The sequence below is a fragment of the Scardinius erythrophthalmus genome, assembly GCF_964197995.2.
Source record: "Scardinius erythrophthalmus genome assembly, chromosome: 24".
In the NCBI taxonomy this organism is placed as follows: domain Eukaryota; kingdom Metazoa; phylum Chordata; class Actinopteri; order Cypriniformes; family Leuciscidae; genus Scardinius; species Scardinius erythrophthalmus.
In genome coordinates, this window is record NC_138244.1 from 27357194 (window position 1) to 27377193 (window position 20000).

The window sequence follows — 20000 nt, forward strand, 5'->3', positions numbered from 1 at the left end:
CAGACAGCCGTATCAGCTCCGGGAACCAAGATTGGGTTCGCCAGAGAGGAGCTATCAGGAGCACTGCGCATTTCGTGTCTCTGATCCGTTCGATGACCTGAGGGAGCATCGAGACCGGAGGAAACGCATAGAGGGGAAGGCTGGGCCAGTCGTGGGCCAACGCATCCCTGTTCTTTGAAAAGAAGATTGGGCAGTGACGATTGTCTTCTGAGGCGAAGAGATCTACTTCTGCCTTCCCGAAGACCTCCCAAAGTAGGAGAACCGTCTGAGGGTGGAGAGACCATTCCTCTGGGGGAACCCTGCCCCGAGAGAGCATGTCTGCTCCTGTGTTCAACGTGCCCGGCACGTGAGCTGCCCTGAGCGAGCGCAGATTGGTGTGAGCCCATAACAGTAGCTGGGTGGCTATGGCAAGCAGGATGCGGGACCTGAGGCCGCCCTGGCGATTTATGTAAGATACCACTGACATGTTGTCCGTCCGGACCAATACGTGGTGTCCAGCCAGGTATGGGAGGAAGGTTTTCAGGGCCAGAAAAACTGCTCTCATTTGAGGCAGTTGATGTGTAGGCGTTTCTCCGAGCTCGACCAGAGGCCGGAGGCAGGCCTGCCCTCGTACAGCGCTCCCCAACCTGAGTTGGAAGCGTCTGTTGAAATCACCCTCCTCTCTGAGACCACCCCCATGCTTACGTCCTGCTGGTACCAGCTGGCGTCTATCCAAGGGGCCAGGGCTTGAACACAGCGTGGTTTACCTTGATAACCAAGTGGCCTGAATGCCAGGCGTGGGGTGGCACCAGAGGTGCTAGCCACAGCTGAAGAGGACGCATACGCAGTAGGCCGAGTTGGAGTACTGATGATGCGGAGGCCATGAGGCCAAGGATCCTCTGGAACGTTCTGAGGGGTACATAAGAGCCCTCTGTGAGCGATGCTGCGAGCTGCTGAATCGTTAGAGCACGGGCCGGTGTGGGCCATGCTCTCATAAGTACAGAGTCGAGAACTGTTCCCAGGAACGTGATACGTTGGCTGGGCAACAGAATACTCTTGGCAAATTTGACCTTGAACCCTAGACATTCTAGATGTCTGAGGAGCCAGGCTCTGTGAGTATGTGACTCCGCCTCTGACTGGGTCAATATGAGCCAATCGCCGAGGTAGTTCAGGATGCGCATTCCCCGCTGTCTCAGGGGGGAGAGAGCTGCATCCATGCACTTCGTGAATGTACGAGGTGCCAGTGCCAGTCCAAATGGTAGGACTGTGTACTGGTATGTCTGCCCCTTGAAAGCGAATCTCAAGAATGGCCTGTGGTGGGGGTTCACTTGAATGTGAAAGTAAGCGTCTTTTTTAGATCTATTGAGAAAAACCAGTCGCCTGGGCGAATTTGCGCCAGGATGTGTCTGGTCGTGAGCATTCTGAACGGCCGTGACATGAGAGCCTGGTTCAGATGTTTCAGATCTAAAATGGGTCTCAGGCCGCCGTCTTTCTTTGGAACAAGAAAGTAATGGCTGTAAAAACCTGACTCGCTCTGAGAAAGGGGGATCTTTTCGATGGCCCCTTTGGCCAGCAGACTTAACACTTCGGTGCGGAGGACATGACTCAGTGTGCTCCTTACCGTGGTTTGTATAACCGCACGGAAACGCGGTGGTCTGCGGGCGAACTGAAGCGAGTAACCGCGCTTTATGATGTTCATTACCCATTCTGAAACTCCGGGAATAGCTTGCCAAGCTAGAGCCCGCAGAGATAGAGAAATTATCATATCTGGAACGCCCAGTGTTGGGGGTTCGAACTGACATGTATGTGAGGGAGAAATTTTTGCTCGATTTGTGCTTTTTCTGGGTCGCTGTTAAAACAGCGTTTGAGTGCAGGGGTGCGTGACAGGTGACGGGCCCATGTTCTGCATTTAATACTGCTCCAACCGCCTGAACTGAAGAGGGGGCTGAGAGTAGCACTCGAGCGATCTTCGGGGCTGGTCCGGCCGCGGCGGGACAATGACCCCTCTTTAAGCCGGTTAGGACGGCTTCTTGGGCTCGTGATCGAGCGTGAGCTTCGGCTGCGGGCCCTGGCGCTTAGGGAACAGGAACCGTTTTGCATGCTTCATGCGCTGGCTAGTCTCAGCCACTGGGCGGGGCTGGAGGACTTGTGAAGCTACCCTCTCAGGTCGCGGCGTGCTCTTGGGGCGCCGTTGGACCGAACTGGAGCGTTTAGGGAGGAAATGCTTCATGGCGCTGGAGACTTTCTGAGCCTCAGTGAAGCGGTCTGCGAAGCCGCTGACAGATGGGCCGAAGAGACCAGATGCTGTGACCGGAGAATCGAGGAAGGCGGTTGTGTCTGCGTCCCTGATTTCGGTCAATGTCAGCCATAGGTGGCGCTCTAAAACTACTAGGCTGCCATGTTGCGGCCCAGTGCTTGAGCGGTGGTCTTAGTGGCCCGTAGCGCTAGATCTATCTCACTTCTGAGGTCCTTAAAAGTGTCTGGGTCAGGGCTTGACTCATCCATGTAGCGTAGGAGCTTCGCCTGAAACACTTGGAGGGTCGCCATGGCGTGGAGAGCAGAGGCGGCTTGACCGGCGGCAGCATAAGCGCGGCTGGCAATGGCCGAAGTAGTTATGCACGGCTTAGATGGGTGCACAGTCTTAGACCTCCAACTTCCTGCAGTGGGAGGGCATAAGTGTGCAGCGACCGCTTCCTCCAGTGGGAGGAGACACACATAACCTTTTTCTTCAGCGCCGTCAACAGTGGAGGGCGTTGAAGAAGCAGATGAGCGCGTTCGAGCTGAAAAGGGCGCGCGCCAGCTTTTAGTGAGCTCTTCGTGGACCTCAGGCAGAAATGGAGCGGCGCGCTGACAAGGGGCCTGTTGGCGCCCCGGCAGGTACCACTCGTCGAGGCGGCTTCTGGCAGGCTCAGCTGGAGAAAAAACCAGTAGAGTCCCAGCTCGTTGACAGCGCGAGAAATGACGCGGAAGAGTTCGGCGTCGATGTTCGCTCGAGTGTCAGAAGGGTCTAACTGAGACGGGGGGGAGGGGTCCGCGGAGCCCGACCAATCCTCGTTATCAGATGCCGCCACGGAACTGCGTCATGCATTAACATCAGCAGATCCGTCAAAAGAGACGAATCCCGCTGCTTCAGACAAGGGGCGTTGGTCGCTCTGAGAGAACAGAACTGAGAAGAGCGTGGGGGAAGCACGTGGAGAAAAGCCCAGCGTGCATCCGCTAAACTCACCGCGTTCAGGACGCCTCATGATCGCGCCGCTTCTTCCTACGGGGCTGAGCGCTGACTCGGCGTGCTCAGGGCCGAGACAGGCAGCACACAGAGTGTGTGTCTGTAAACACAAGCAGGGGAAACACGCAGTATTCACAGATAGAGAGCGGCATTTGAATCAACACCGCGCGCTGTGAAAACAGCGAATTTGCTCTTTTAGGATAGAGAGAAAGAGAAAAAGGATACTCGTCGGATGCCACAGGGAAACGCTCAGCTGGCAGATGCCGGGATGCGAAGCTGTTCCGCTGGACGGCTGTTCGACGACGAGCGGCTTCACTCGGAGAGAATCAGCGACGAGGTGAGTCGAAAGCTGAAGGAGATAAAATCTGTCAAATGGCGGATTCTCTGTGTATTTATACTCTTCTGTCACGTGCAGTTTCGCGCGCTTGACTCTGGCAGAGTGCCAAGCGCCCCGATTGGCTCGCGCTCCTCTGCTGTTCCGCCATTGGTTCGTGCAGTTGCTTTGCACAAGCCAATCAGCACGCTCACGCGAGCTTCTAGCTCTCGCATGTGCTGCAGCAATGCGTTTTAAAATAAAGGCTTCAATATTCTCGAGAAAAGGAGTTTTCCCACAGCGTTTTCAACGCAGTACGAGAGAATGTTCTCGTAAGGGAACTGTATGTTAATTATATTCATTTCCCTGATAACATTGTAAGCCAATTTAAACTTAGTCAAAATGAAATCAAAATTGCCCCTTTTTGCAAGGACACATTAAAAATGTATCACAGTTTCCAAAAATTATGCAAATTATGCACTATAATAATATAAATATATAAATAATAATATAAGCATATTAGAATGATTTCTGAAGAATGTGACTCTGAAGACTAGAGTAATGATGTTGAAAATTCAGCTTTGGTCACAGGAATATATTCACATAGAAAACAGCTGTTTTGCTTTGTACTATTTCACAATATTACAGGTTTTACAGTATGTTACAGTATATCAAATAAATGCAGCCTACAAAAACATTGTATGAACAAAAATATTAACCAATATTATTATAATCTAATATTTTTCAGTCTAATCAAATGCAGATTAATAAACTGCCTACATTTCCTCATTCAAGTTTCAATATATCAGATTACTGTAAAAACCAAAAGATGTGTTCATACATTTACTAGAATAATATTAAAGAACCCAAAAATGGTATTTCCTTATGTTTTTCCAAACCCATGTCTTTCTTCCTTTGTACAATATATTTGCTACTCTTTTCTATATAATACAAAAATGTAAGAACTGAGGTTGTCATTCAAGATTCATTGTGTGTGTGTGTGTGTGTGTGTGTGTGTGTGTGTGTGTGTGTGTGTGTGTGTGTGTGTGTGTGTGTGTGTGTGTGTGTGTGTGTGTGTGTGTGTGTGTGTGTGTGTGTGTGTGTGTGTGTGTGTGTGTGTGTGTGTGTGTGTTGTTCCAGGTGGTGTGTGCTCTATTGGAGTGTAATGCCAAACTGAATAAGAAGGATCAATATGGAAATACAGCGCTGATTCATGCTTGTCTAAAGGGAAATCTAGAGATAGCCACTGTCTTGCTGGAGGTACTCTATTCATATTTATATCACACTATATAAATAATAATATGTGTCTAAAGTACAGAAATATAATTTGTATTTATGTATTATGATATATCACTATACAATGATAGTTTTTATAGTTTATATAACTAATGATGTTGTTGGTACTCTACACCCGTGATGTGGCTCAGAGCGGTGCGCTGGTGAATCTGGTGAATAGCCACGGGAACACGGGTCTGCATGAGGCGGTGAGGGGGGGGCACGTCCCGCTGGTGGAGCTGCTCCTGCACAGGGGGGCTCTGGTGCTCCTGCGCAACAAGAGACAGAGGACCGCCCTCGACTGCGCTCACGAGACCGCCGGAAAGGTGTGTGTGTGTGTTCATTATTTTTTCAATCTTTAGTAGATGATAGATAAAAACTTTCCTTATCAGCAATTTAGATCATTTAAATTGGGCACCTACGTGATGGTTAACAACATATATTAACATATTTAACATTTGTACCAACATTATGAGACATATATTTATTTCTGTTTAAAAGAAGAACTGAATTCATTAAAAGATGCCCTACATTTTGTCTGACGGCCCAGTATGTTGTAATTGACCAATCAGAGCAGAGTAGACCAATCACACAGACCGGCCCATCTGACCAATCAGAACAGAGTTGACCAATCACAACAGACTAGACCATCTGACCAATCAGAGCAGAGTAGACCAATCACAACAGACTGGGCCATCTGACCAATCAGAGCAGAGTAGACCAATCACAACAGACTGGACCATCTGACCAATCAGAGCAGAGTATAAAGAGCTATATTAATAACAGTGACTTGACTTCTGCCGGGCTTCCAGCTGTTCGGATCGGAGTTAACAGGGAAAACGAAAGGTGGTGGATTATGTTTTTACATAAACGAGAGTTGGTGTTCAGACGTAACAACCCTAAAGAAGATGGGCTCTCCTAATTAAGAGGCATTCTTTGTAAACTGAAAACCTTTCTACTCGCTGTGGGAGTTTTCCTCATTCATTCTTGTGAATGTTTGCATTCCTCCAAACGGGTGTGTGAACGCAGCGCTGCAACAGCTGGAGGATCAGATCACAGACACAGAGCAACATTAACTGGACTCTCTTACAATCATTCTTGGTGATTTTAACAAAGCAAATCTCTCCTGTGAACTGCCAAAATACAGACTGCATGTTACATGTCCCACCAGAGACAGTAATATACTGAATTTATATCACTCCATCCCAAAAGCAGCTTTGGGGCTCTCTGATCACTCTTATACCAACCTACAGGCAAAAACTGAAATCAGCTAAACCTGTAATTAGGATGGTTAAAAGATGGACTAATGAAGCAGAGCGGGATTTACAAACCTGCTTCGATTGCACTTATTGGACTGTTTTTAAAGCTGCTGCCACCGATCTGTGCATTCCTACTGGGACATTTATATTATTCGATAACAATAAACCATGGTTTACAGAAATACTCAGACAGCTTCATCATGCTTACAGATGCTTACAGAAGTGGGGATCAAATCTTGTACAACGAGGCCAGAATCAAACTAATAAAGGAGACCAGAGAAGCTACTCTGAGAAGCTGAAAAATGTATACTAAGCCAACATCCCCGCGTCAGTTTGGACTGGCCTGAGGAACATCACAAAATAAAATAAAAACTAGTGCTGCACGATTAATCGTATCGCAATCGCGATGTCAAGCCTACGCGATTATATGACGCAAAATGCTGCGATTTTATATTAAATAAACAAATTAGCGCTGTTAACGCAATTAATGCAGCATCTGTTAATTTTTGGCATCCTTTGGCTAGTGTTACATGATCCCGCTCTTATTCATGCAAATGCTTTTAAACCATTCATGCGTGATAAGACAAAAAAGACCGTGCTGCCTGTGAATGTCCTCCTGACACACACACACATACACACGACCCACAGATAGACGCGCGCCAGTATCAAGTTCTCTTTCGCGGTAGAACGAACAACACACATGTATGCCATAATGAACGCGCTGCCTTTGAATGTCCTGACTGTGACACACAGGAAGACTCGCGCTAATATCGTGCGTGTGCACAAAACAGCAACAGTTCTCTTTCGAGCTTGAACGAACAATAACACGCACAATTATGCCAAAATGTCTTTTTGTCGAGTATCTTAATAACATAAGAGTTGTCTTATGATGAACGTGAAGAGTTGTGACTCGTGAGAGAATGAGGCGCGTGTGAGATCCGCGTCTCTGACAGCAGCGGCTGCTCTTAAAGGGACAGTACACAGCAGCCACTTATTATATCTGTCTCTAAAGTTAATCAAAGAACAAAGGGAACAGAGAAAAACACTCACTGCTCTTGACTAAAGAACTTTTTTTCTTTAGGCAGATTATCACTAATCTGTGTGTGCATTTATTTTCCTTGAGAACCAAGCAAGTTGACTCATGAAACCATTTGTTTATTATATCGCAATATTGACCTCAATTATCGCAATATGACATTTTCCCCAAATCGTGCAGCCCTAATAAAAACCACCCCCCGATCTGTGGAGAATCAAGAACTGGCTGAGGATCTGAATGTGTTTCACTGTAGGTTTGAAAAGCCCAATCTCACACCCCAAATCCATCCTGACCTGCACTTCAGACCTCCTGCAAACCCCCCTTCTCCCATAGACAGTATGAGAAATGGACACAGCGACCCCATAGACTTCGACGGAGACCAGTGAAGTCAATTAGAAGCACTCACTTCCTGATGGCTGAGCGTACTGCGCAGACTCAAACTGAGCTTGACGACGTAGATGTGACGTGAGCAACCTGTCTGACAGTTGTAAGCCTTCTAGTAGCTGTGCCAAGAGGAATCTGAATCCCTTCCGAATCTTGCAGAGACGGAGAGTGTGAGTAGGAGCGGTCCATGAGCTGGAGCAGGAGCAACTTTATGACTCTCTATGGGCTTCTCCCTTGACTTTATCAAACTTTATGCCTCCACATGCCCCGATTGACTACGAGCTTCTCCTGTCTATATGGTAATTTCTTTACTGTGTGACAGAGAGTCGCGTGGTTATGATGCAATCGTTAGCCTATTTTTACAAAAACAGCTTCTACGGGGCCATAACGTAAGCTACAAGGTAATGGAGCCTTTTATACATTGTCGTGTTTCTTTAGAAATAAACAGTGAATAAATAGAGTCTTTAAACGCCTCAGATGTAAAGTTATTCGCTGTCAAAGTGACGCCAAAATGAATGGGAGTCAATGGAATGCTAACAGCAGGTGATGGTCTGCTAATCAATGGCGGCGCCCAGGGAAGGTACGCTTTCCGGGTGCTGGATTACCCCCTTGCCTTCTCCCCCCTCCTGCTATTCATCCTGCGCTTATGGTCGGTTTGGAGGGTGTGTGCCAGGTCTTCAAAAACAGAAGACTAGGAAAGCTTCAGGCCCAGACGGTGTTTCACCTGCCTGTTTCTGCGCTGACCAACTGTTCCCAACCTTGTTCAGCTCCAGGTTTTTATGACTATGTTCAAAACAGTGGAGATGACAGTGGACTTCAGGAGGAACACCCCAGCACTCCCCCACTCCCCCTCATCAGTCTTTCAGGTTCCTGGGCTCTACCATCTCTGGGATCTACCAGGACCTGAAGGGGGACAATCACATCGGCTCCATTGTGAAAAAGGCCCAGCAGAGGTTGTTCTTCCTTTGCCAGCTGAGGAAGTCTGACACGGGAGCTCCTGATGCCGTTCTACTCAGCCGTCATTGAGTCTGTTCTATGCAGTTATTTAACTGTCTGGATTGGTTCATCTACCAAATCAGACATAAGCTAATAGGATTGTTAGTGCTCCCCTGCCCACCCTCCAGGACCTGTACTCTTCCAGAGTGAGTAAAAGGAGAAGGTAAGATCACCACTCACTCCGGACACAGCCTGTCTGAGCTGTTGCTCTGGATGGTGATTCGGGTCACTGGGCTCTAGATCATCTGGGCACTGGAACAGCTTCTTCCCACAGGATATTTTCCCCTTAAACAGTTTGCTTCCCAAGGCATATGCCTGTAAGTGCGATACCACCTGCTTAGTGCAATATCTTTGCAAATTTAGTTGATATTCATATTATTCATAATACTGTAAATGTTCATAATCTGTAAATGTTTATTATGACTAAACCTAACCGTGTCTTTACACTTTTATATTTTTAAATCTTAAATTTTTATCACTGTTTCTTGTTGTTGTATTTGTATATGTGCACTGGAAGCTTCAGTACCAAGAATAATTCCTTGTGTGCAAGAACACTTGGCAGTAAAACTCTTTCTGATTCTGATTGTTCTTTTGGTTTTGCACTTTGATCTTTGTTTGTGAACGTAAAATGTCTGCAAAGATTCTATATTACACACTATATGAAAGGTAATACTTGAAAAAGCATAATAAGGGCCCTTTAAAACATGGACTATTAACTGTCAGTGTCTTCTTACAACCATGTAAGTTCAGATCTATTATCAAAAAAACGTGGCTGACAGACAACAGGTTAAGGTTAGTCACGCTTTTTAGAAACTTTTTCGATTACTTGCTGTTTACAATCTACCAGTCCTGTGGGTGAGAGTGTGAGACAGAGCCTGAATGTGTGAGAGTTGGCAACCCTGTTATGATTATACATTGACAGCCCTATTTTAGATATTTATTTATTTCACAAAATGCTAATCTGTGTCACGGGAAGGAAATGCTTCATCTGTATTTGTATGCTTCCACAGAACACAGAGATTCAGAGACTCCTGCAGAAAGCCTGTGCTGAAGTCCCGGATCTCCGTCTGGTCAAACCACACTCCAGAGGACTAGAGGGCGTTGTGGGTAAGAATCCGAGAATTATATTTGTACTGTTTTATTTCATCTCCAGAAATGCTCTAGTAGGCTGTGATGTGTAAGATATTACGTGTTATATGTAGGGGAGTGCGATTTCACGACTTTTGATCGTGGACGATTAAAATGTATCCACGATCTGCTTTTGAAGAAGTATTGTAGTATCGTGCTGCATTTCACTCCATCAGTTCAGTTCTGGCGCCTCCGTCTCAACACACTATACAACGCAACGTATAATCACATCACATGTTAACGCAGAGTAACGGGACACTTCACTTCACAAAAGGTCATTATTTGCATGTGCTTTAAAGCCTTGCTGGTTAAACATGTCATTCACGTGCTGATGCGCTGTTCAAACATGCGCTTACCTGAGCGCATACACCCGAGACGCACAGGCACTAAAAGCCTGGACTAAGTTATCTTTCGAGTCTTAATGCGATAATACTGTCAAATACACACAAGGTTTACATAAACACAGTTGGTTATGTCTAAAGTGAAAGCAAACAGAAAATTGATAGAAAATCTGCTTGTCAGATGCGTGTATATTAGATGCGTCGTGTGCCGGTCTTAAAGAGACAGTAGCCTAATAGTAAACATGCTGCCTTGAAGGGATAGTTCACCCAAAAATAAAAATTCAGTCATTATTTACTCATTCTAATGTTGTTCCGAACCTGTATTCATTTCTTTCTTGTGCAGAACACAAAAGAAGATATTTGGAAGAATGTGGGTAACCAAACAGTTGCTGGTCCCTATTGACTTCCATAGTAGGGAAGAAATATACACTGGAAGTCACTGGAGTACATCAACTGTTTGGTTACCCACATTCTTCCAAATAACTTTTATTTTCAACAGAAGAAAGAAACTTATTCAGGTTTAAAACAACTTGAGAGAGTAAATGATGACAATTTACATTTTTTGGAGAACTATTCCTTTAATGTTAATAAAACAACAAAACACAAAGAGGAAATCACTCACTGCTCTTGACTGAGAACTTTAATAGTAACTTTAATAAGAATCAGTGTATAATGTATACAGTGAAGTCTATGTTGTGTTTTATTTTCATATTTGTTCATTTAATTACTTTCTTCAATGCTACTGTTAAATACATCTTCTGTAGCTAAACAATAATGCACTGTTTATTTCATTCTTCATTAATTTTTAATAACAAAGAAAATAATGACAAAGATTTTTATCTTCGCCACTTTGGCCTAAATGTCTGCCATTCTTTTTTATTTTATATTTTGTTACCTAAGGCTTTGTTTTTTAAAATAGTGACATTAGTTTGGCTGTAATGCTCAGTCACTTGCAAAATAGTAAAACCAACAAAAAGAGTTGTGATAAAATCATGAATCGTGTTCCTGAAAAAAAATGTGATGTGATATTTTTGCCATATTGCCCACCCCTAGTTATATGGCATATATAGAGTTCAGTTTAATTACATAACTTTCATCAACTTTCACAAAGCATCTCATCATCCTCATCTCCAACAGGACACTCAATAGTGCAAAGAGTGAAACGACGTGAGATTCCCAACAGTGGCAGACGAGACTTAGATCACACTAAACAAAGGTACGTTTACTGTCCATTAATGGCTTGTCTATGGCATAACACTGAGATATAAATCTACACCAGCGGTGTTCTGAAATGAGGAGGTAAAGTCCTCACTGTTTAAGTCAATGAGCTCAGAGGAGGCAAGAGAGATGAGGACTCCTGCTGTAACTTCACCTGTTGGTGGCGCTGTTGGACTGTGTTTCTTTTTTTTAAAACGAGTTAGTTATACACTTATTAATGTCACATTTTGTAAAATTTGCGTTGTTTTATTTTTGAAAATGTGGATAATTTTCTCATCCAATTTTTTTGAGGGGGCACTGCCTCCCTTGCCTCCTCGGAGCAAACGCCCCTGATCTACACTACACATCAAAATTTGTGGTCGTGAGATTTTCAAATGTTTCTGAAAAAAGTCTAAATACAGTAAAAACAGTGAAATATTATTACAATTTAAAAGAGCTGTTTTATACTTGAAAATATATTTAATTGTAATTTATTTCTGTGAACAAAGCTGAATTTTCGGCATCATTACTCAGTGTCACATGATCCTTCAGAAATCTAATTTCTAATATTTTTTAAGCATTATTTGAGGAATATAAAGTTAAAAGAACAGAATTTATTTGAAATATAAATCTTTTGTAACATTATAATTGTCTTTACTGACACTTTTGAGCAATGTAGTGCGTCCTTGCTTAATAAAACAAGTAATATCTTAAAAACCTTTTAAAAAAATCCCCATTGTGATCATTCACTTGCTGACTAGATTGACTTCTCCTCAATATGATTTCAAGCTGATTCTGAGAAGCTTTTGCTCTTGACAGGAGTCAGAAGAGGACTGACCGAGCAGCAACCACCTTAGCAGTAGCAGAGCAGGTACTCTTCTCCACAACATCATTTAGTAGAACAAGAGAATAGTCATCATCACTATTATCATCATCATTATTCACCCAGCCATAATCATCTATGTATCATCAAATGTATGTAAAAATGATTTGGTCTTCCTTATTATACATTTTAAAGGCTCCTAATTTTATTTCTAGAGTGTCCTACAATACATTTACATGCATCCAAGGTCCAAAATCACATTTTCTCATAAAATACACTGCAGCACCAGCTCTTTTCTCACAGTAGCTGCGTCCCAGTTCAGAGGCTGCATCTTTCCAATGCTGAAGCGTCACACCGAGTGGATCCTTCTCAGCCCTATCTATCCCACGATTCATTGCTCGCCAGTGACAATTGATTTTTATTTTATTTTTTGAAAGAGAGAGAGAATGCTGGATTGCACTTTAAAATGCAAGTATTGTTAGTTTTCAACTTACTCAAAAATCTATCAATATCTTCCAGTCTCAGATACTCAATTATCTAACAAAATCTTCCAGTCTCAGATATAGGTTGAGGGTCAAAGACGCTATTTGCCGGCAGCCAATGAAGACCATAAACTGGCAGTATTTAAATCTGTTCCAAACCTACGCAGATTCAGCTGGAAGTGAGACGGGAATTACTGACGACTCGTTCCAGCATTTCAGAATCAATTCTTTCTATTCAGGGACAAAAACTCCATTTATCGCCATTTTGATCTTTGAAACTTTGCAGATATTTTATTTATATTAGTACATTACACACTTACATACATTTATATTACACTCTACATGAAAGGCAATAATCCAAAAAGCATAATAGGGGCACTTTGAATAGTGCGGTTTTGTAATGGAAATTTAAAAAAACACGTTAACTGCTAACATGACTCCTGATTGAACGGTTCACCACAGACTCCAGACAGTCCGAGTGACCGACGGAGACTGATGAGGGGAGAAACGCTGGACATCAGCGGCCCGCCGTCGCCCCAGAGCCACAGCAGGAGCCTGACCCGCTGCCACACCATCAGCCAGGACCTGACCCAGCGCTCGCTCCACACACCCTCAGCCGACCCGCAGCTCAACGGGGACCCGGCGCTGGCCACGGATCTGGAAGAAGAGGCTCAGTCCGGGGGAAGCCGGGTGGAGACCGCTGCCACAGAACTGGACAGTGTTGTGTTGTGATGAACCTGATGTCACATGTTTTCTTCAATCAACTCCTGCTTAATAGACTAAATATGAACCTCTCATAGTAAATGTGTTCCTCCTCCCCGTCCTGGTCTTTACTGTATTGTTGAAGTAGCTCTATTGACCTGAAATTGACTGTGGTTTCCAAGGTGAACATATTTCCTCACGCCTTTGGTTTATGAGATGGTAAAAAACTGTTTTAGAGGTTTTTAGTGTAAATCAGAGTTTGCTCCGCAGCCAGAAGAGGAAGTTGCTTTTTTTAATTACACTTCCAAATCACAAAATATCAGAAAAATGTTTTGCATGTGTCAACAGTGATGGGTGAACTGACAAAAACAGCAATGAAAAGTATAGGACAGGACCCAGCTTTAGAGAATATTTCGGATGTTTGAAGAAAATTTATTTTATTACTTGTAGGTTAAAGGGAGACATTTAGAATAACCTTTACTGAAAGAAGGTGGAGTTTTTTGTTTGTTTTTTGTTTTAAACTAGCACCTCATTTTCTTTCAGAATGTCACATTATGAAAAGGGATAATTAAAGATAAAATCATGTAGCAAGATTTTTATTTTTCTTTACAAAACTGAAGTGTTTCTTTTCATTAATCGTACTTACATTTGTTAAACATCTCTGTTTGTAGATGTCTTTTCACAGGATTAGGTGTTCTTCTTCTAATAGGTATTTAATAGTGTATTTTTCCCCTCATTTTTCTTTTCTTTTAATGTCTTCCAACATTTTTTTTTTTTTCTGTTGTGATTAATTCCATTGGTCTTTTATGGGATGAATCTCCTCTATTCACTAAAAAGTCCCTCTAACTAAACAACTAATTACGCTGATAATAAAGCTGATAAATCACTTTTAATAATAATGCAGAGGAATTATATTTGGTGTGTGGATTTTTCTTCTTAGCACAAGGTGAAAATGTTGCATTTGTAAAGAAGTGAAGTATTCCTGCAGGATAAATGTGATCTGGGTTCAGCAGGGGTCAGTATTATGGACCACGGCTCTATTTAAGTCATGCACTTTATTCCCTTGCAAGGTTACTGTGTTTGTAGTTTACTAACAACACATTTTGAGTGGCGGGTGTTAGTGCATTTTCTACTGCAGGAGTGTGTTGTAAGGGTGAGAATTAATGCTGGACAGAAAGTAATTAAATATCTTCACACAAATTGGCCATGTAATAAAAACAGCTGGTTTGTGATCAAATGTCGCACATCTTTGAATGTAAGGGTTTTTTGTGGCAATCTGATGAGCTAGAGAGCAATTATTTTTGTATGATTACATTTCAGTTTTTTTCTGTAACAATGCAGTAAATGTGCCTTATTTAATTTGTGCCAAAATAATGTAATAAAACCATATAAGAAATAAAGAATATTGCTCATTTACTGGTGACGTCAGCGGGGTCTGCGTACACAGCCATGCATTGTCATAGAGTAACTTTTAAATTTACAACAAAATATGTACTTAACCTGTTAGCAATGTCTTGATTATTTAATAATAATTTTCTTGACAAATGTATTTAAACACAGCTTACATGACAGCCACTGTGTAAAGGATTATATTTCACAAATGAATTTGAGTAGAAAATTTAATTTTTTATTAGATTTAGAAGTTATTGCAAAACCTGCCTTATGTGCAATTTACAGTTTTTGTTTATCTGAGTGTTGATTATTATATCTAAAAAATAAATAGTTACTCAATTTAATAATTTGGACTCTGTTGTTACCTTTAATATTATAGTAATGTGTAATTAAGCACTCCCAATATAGTTTACAGCATTAGCTAAGATAGATTTTATTGTTATCCTTTAGAAATGTTTAATTATAATAGAATTGATTTAAACACATACACATTTGTAAAAAGAACAGTTTAATAAAAATAAAAAAAGCAATTCTGTGTTTAGTTTTCTCCCCCACGCCCCCCAAACCCCATTTGTCTTTTGTCACACAGTTTTCCGCCTACTCTAGGTATAGGTACTGTAGGGAAGTATGTGATTGTTCTGTTGAACTTTCTTCTCCTGCATCTATTCTTCTGTGATCCAGAATGGCAGCGGCAGAAAGGTTTGTTTGAGTGGCGCCCTCTACTGTACAAGAGTGAATTTACATTTGCTTCAGCCAGAGGGTTATTTATGTTAAAGGGGGGGTGAATTACTGTTTCATGCATACTGAGTTTTTTACACTGTTAAAGAGTTGGATTCCCATGCTAAACATGGTCAAAGTTTCAAAAGTTAAGTTGCACGTTTGAAGGAGTATTTTTGTTCCAAAAATTGTCCTTCCGGTTTGTCACAAGTTTCGGAAAGTTTTTTTTCGAGTATGGCTCTGTCTTACGTAAGAGAGGGCGGAATTTCCTTATATGGGTCCTAAGGGCACTTCTCCGGTAAGATCGCGGGCACGCGCGCACTCGTAAAACAGAGCAAGAGAGTGAAAGCAGTTCGCCATCAAAGCGCCCTGCCCGGCTTTTGGGAAGTCAGTGTCACCAAAGAAGTGTGTTTTTGGTTGCCAGGGCAAGACAACCCTGCACAGATTCCCAAAGAACCCAGCGTTAAGGAACCCGTGGATGGAGTTTGTTTTCCTGAGCATAAACGGAGTTGTGTAAGACTGTTGTTCCCTGCATTTCGACGATGATTGTTTTATAAACAAAGCCCAGATCGTCTAATGCTTAAGGATCGAGCAGTCACAATGATAAAGGTTCGCGGTCGTGCGTTGGAACGGTGAGTAAAACTGTTGAACAAATGTCTCTGTGTGTTGTTAGCTCGGCACGTTAGCACAGCTAAGCTTCGCCCACACGGCACCGCCCCCAGCCGCTCGTTTTTTTCCGGAAAGACTCGGTACAGCCAATCTTTCAATTAAAAATATAATAAAACAAAAGACTTTTTGGAGATATGAAGGATGCAATATTACTCTATAGGTACTCAAGATTAACAGGAGATTGAGTGAAAATGAGCATTTCACCCCCCCTTTAATAAATAGCAAGCCCAGTCCAGGGGAGAAAATGTAGCGTAACACATTAGTTACATTTTTAGGGAGTTACGCAATATTGTTATGCATTACTTTTAAAAGTAACTTTTAGACTTGTAACCATATATATATATATATCACACACACACATACCTGCACTGTACATTAACCATTTATACACTCACCTAAAGGATTATTAGGAACACCTGTTCGATTTCTCATTAATGCAATTATCTAATCAACCAATCACATGGCAGTTGCTGCAATGCATTTAGGGGTGTGGTCCTGGTCAAGACAATCTCCTGAACTCCAAACTGAATGTCAGAATGGGAAAGAAAGGTGATTTAAGCAATTTTGAGCGTGGCATGGTTGTTGGTGCCAGACGGGCCGGTCTGAGTATTTCACAATCTGCTCAGTTACTGGGATTTTCACACACAACCATTTCTAGGGTTTACAAAGAATGGTGTGAAAAGGGAAAAACATCCAGTAGGCTATGCGGCAGTCCTGTGGGCGAAAATGGCTTGTTTGATTTTTTAGACATAAGTGTTCATTGAATCGATTTTCCATGTCTAAAGATGTTTCTATTTTAAACGCCAAATATGGGCAAATCCACAGACAACTAACAGGCATTAGGACGAACGTAAAGAGGGCGCCTGAGACGCGCACAAGTCAGCAATATTCCTGATGATGAGTGAAGTCAAGATGGCGGCACCTTGTGGCGTGCAGTTACTTCAGAAAGAACAAAGTGACAATAATTAAACTAAACTAAATTGATATAGCTGATTTGTACTGAAACAACAAAAAAAAAAGAAACAAAATGCCACCGAAGAAAATCAGTAGCGCAGTTGAGGAAGAGTTGGAGGAGATTAGGAAATCTCTAAACTTCATGTCGGACGAATTGAGCAAAGTTGCTAAACAACAAGCTATGCTACTTGATCTGATGGATGAAGTTAAACAACTGAAGAACCTTGTGAAAGAGAAAGATAAGACAATTGAAGGACTAGAGAGAAGGATTGATGATTTGGAACAATACACAAGAATGGATGATTTAATTATAAGCGGACTGGAAACAAAACATCGAACGTATGCTAGTGCATTGGCCAGAGACAAAGTTGGTGAAAATGCCCTGCCAGAGGAACTTCAAACGCTGGAAAATCAAGTTATCAAGTTTTTTGAAAGTAAACATATGTACATCCACTGCGATAATGTTGTGGCCTGTCATACCCTTCCACGAAGAAACAGCGGAACGAAGCCCGCCATAGTTGTTCGGTTTATGAATCGCAAGCATAAAACCGAGTTACTGAAGCAGGCACAGAAGCTGAAGGGAACGGGGGTATACCTGAATGAACATCTTACAAAAAAGATCGCCGACATTGCAAGACACGCACGTACTCTGAGAAAACAGAACAAGATTCAAGCTACATGGACAAGGAATTGCAAAGTGATGATACGGCTAAATGGAACACCTGAGGAAGCCAAAGTACTCACAATAAGAGAACTTAAAGAATTGGAACAGTACGGATAAGTGAGGATTGCTTGGAGGAATATCCTTGTAAAATGATAAGTGTAAATCGTGGCTACAAGGGTGAACTATGTGGACTGTTCATATGGATCAACAATATAAAATGATGGACCTTGATCAGGATTTCTTGTTTCCATTTAAAGATATTGACGATGGGGAGTTTGTTAATATTCATAAGGACTGTGTGTCTGGTCATTTACAAAGTCACTGTAAGTATGAACATTTAAATTTTAAAACTTTCAATCACACAGATTATAAAATGTATGAGATTGATAATGACATAGACCCAGAAAACCACTTTTTCAATAATGTAAATAATAATTGTTGTGAGTACTATACAGAAGAACAATTTAATAGAAATGTGGAAATGGAAGGGGCATTATCAATAATACATTTTAATAGTAGAAGTCTCTATAAAAACTTTGTACAAATTAAGGATTTTTTGTGCAAGTTTAATAAATTTGATGTGATTGCTGTGTCAGAGACTTGGCTTGATAATGAGAAAGCACAAAATGTGGAATTGGATGGATATAATTTGTTTACGATTAACAGAGTTAACAAAAAAGGAGGAGGAGTTGCTTTATATGTTGACACAGCGTTAAAATGTAGTTTGATTAAAAGTATGTCATGGACTATAGAAAACATTCTCGAATGCTTAACCATAGAAATCGACGTTGAAAGATCTAAAAATATAATAATTAGTTGTGTGTATAGAACACCAGGAACATGTATTGAAACATTTATGAATAGATTAGTAGGTGTGTTAAATAAATGGAATGAGAACAAGTTACAAATTATATGTGGAGATTTTAACATTGATTTGTTAAATCCAAATGGACATAAGAGAACATCTGATTTTATTGATACAATGTATAGTAAAGGTATATTTCCGGTCATTACAAAACCAAGTAGAATAACATCACTACACTAATTGATAATATATATACAAATGAAATTGGAGGGGAAATTGTAGGAGGATTATTTATAAATGATATGACTGATCATCTTCCAGTTTTTCCAGTTTTTGCGATCTTTCAAAAAAAATTACAAAACCAAATGAAAATAAGACAAACAATGTTAAAACGATTCGACATAGAACACCAGAAGCCATTGCTGCCCTTGGGGAGGATTTAAAGAAACTTAACTGGAGTGAGGTTTATGAAAATGAAGATCCTAATAGAGCCTATGATGCTTTTTTAACCATACTGATACTTTTTTAACCATACTGATACTCCATATTTTACCATACTGAAAAATATGAAAAACATTGTTTTTTCAAGAAGTTTGTAAGGAAGCGAAAAAATGTGGACAAACCATGGATTACAAATGGAATAGAGAAGGCATGTAAAAAGAAGAATGCATTATACAGGAAATTTATTGCAACAATGACAAAACAAGCTGAAAATAATTATACAATTTATAAAAATAAATTAGTAAGTATTATAAGATTTAGTAAAAAGGACTATTATCATACATTATTGAATAAGTATAAGAGTAATACTAAAAAAACATGGGAAGTACTTAATAGTATAATTAAAACGAATAGAGGAAAAGTAGATTACCCAAATTATTTTGTAAATGAAGACTCAGGAATTATAAATAAAGTGAATGACATTGTCAATACATTTAATGAGTATTTTGTAAATGTTGGTTATAAGTTAGCACAAGAGATTGTGGAGCAGAGAAATGAGGAAAGGCCAGATGAAGTAGATATCCCTAGTAATATCCATTCAATATTTATTAGGGGAACTCATGAAATGGAAATACTTGATATTGTTAATAATTGTAAGAATAAAAATTCAACTATTTTCAACTAATTCAAGTGCAATTTACTTTGTAAATTCAAGAAAATGTTTAAAAACAAGGTGGTTAATAATTATTTAATTAAATGGGTATTGAAATATTTTTATTTTTTCCTTTTTTCCTTTTCTTTATTTTTTCTTTATATAATTTGTATATGTATGTGTGTATTGTATTAATCACTATTAGTGAAAAAGTGCCGCTCATTTGATTGACAATTATGTACAAAGGGTAGGCTTAATAAGCAGAGGCTTCAGCCTACACCTTTTCGGTTATTATGTATAACTTTATTTATTTTATGATTGATTGTCTGTGAGGACCGGGAAAATTAAATAAATTGAAATTGAAATGATTTATTGGCGTGAAGTTTCGTGACCAATGACAAACAGGAGTGCAACATTCTCAAAAAACAATAAGCAGAGTGGACTGCCATAACATCAATGAGAAACATTACTGCGGGCTTCAACACGTGTTTACGATTAGAAATGTCAAACAAATTTCGCCTACGTAGGTGATTGTAGACCATAGCCCGAATCTGTATCTGTATGC

At 41.1% G+C, this 20000-nt stretch overlaps 1 protein-coding gene across 1 annotated transcript in view; it reads left to right on the forward strand.

The window, feature by feature from the left end:
* Positions 1–14875, forward strand: part of ankrd27 (ankyrin repeat domain 27 (VPS9 domain)) — a 46009-nt gene extending 31134 nt beyond the window's left edge. Inside the window, exons 24-29 of the mRNA XM_081356710.1 lie at positions 4659–4778; positions 4946–5119; positions 9479–9575; positions 11075–11153; positions 11954–12005; positions 12902–14875. Coding sequence (XP_081212836.1) covers positions 4659–4778; positions 4946–5119; positions 9479–9575; positions 11075–11153; positions 11954–12005; positions 12902–13171 — 792 coding nt within the window. The 3' untranslated portion in view covers positions 13172–14875. The remainder of the gene's footprint in view (positions 1–4658; positions 4779–4945; positions 5120–9478; positions 9576–11074; positions 11154–11953; positions 12006–12901) is intronic.
* Positions 14876–20000: the final 5125 nt, after the last annotated feature.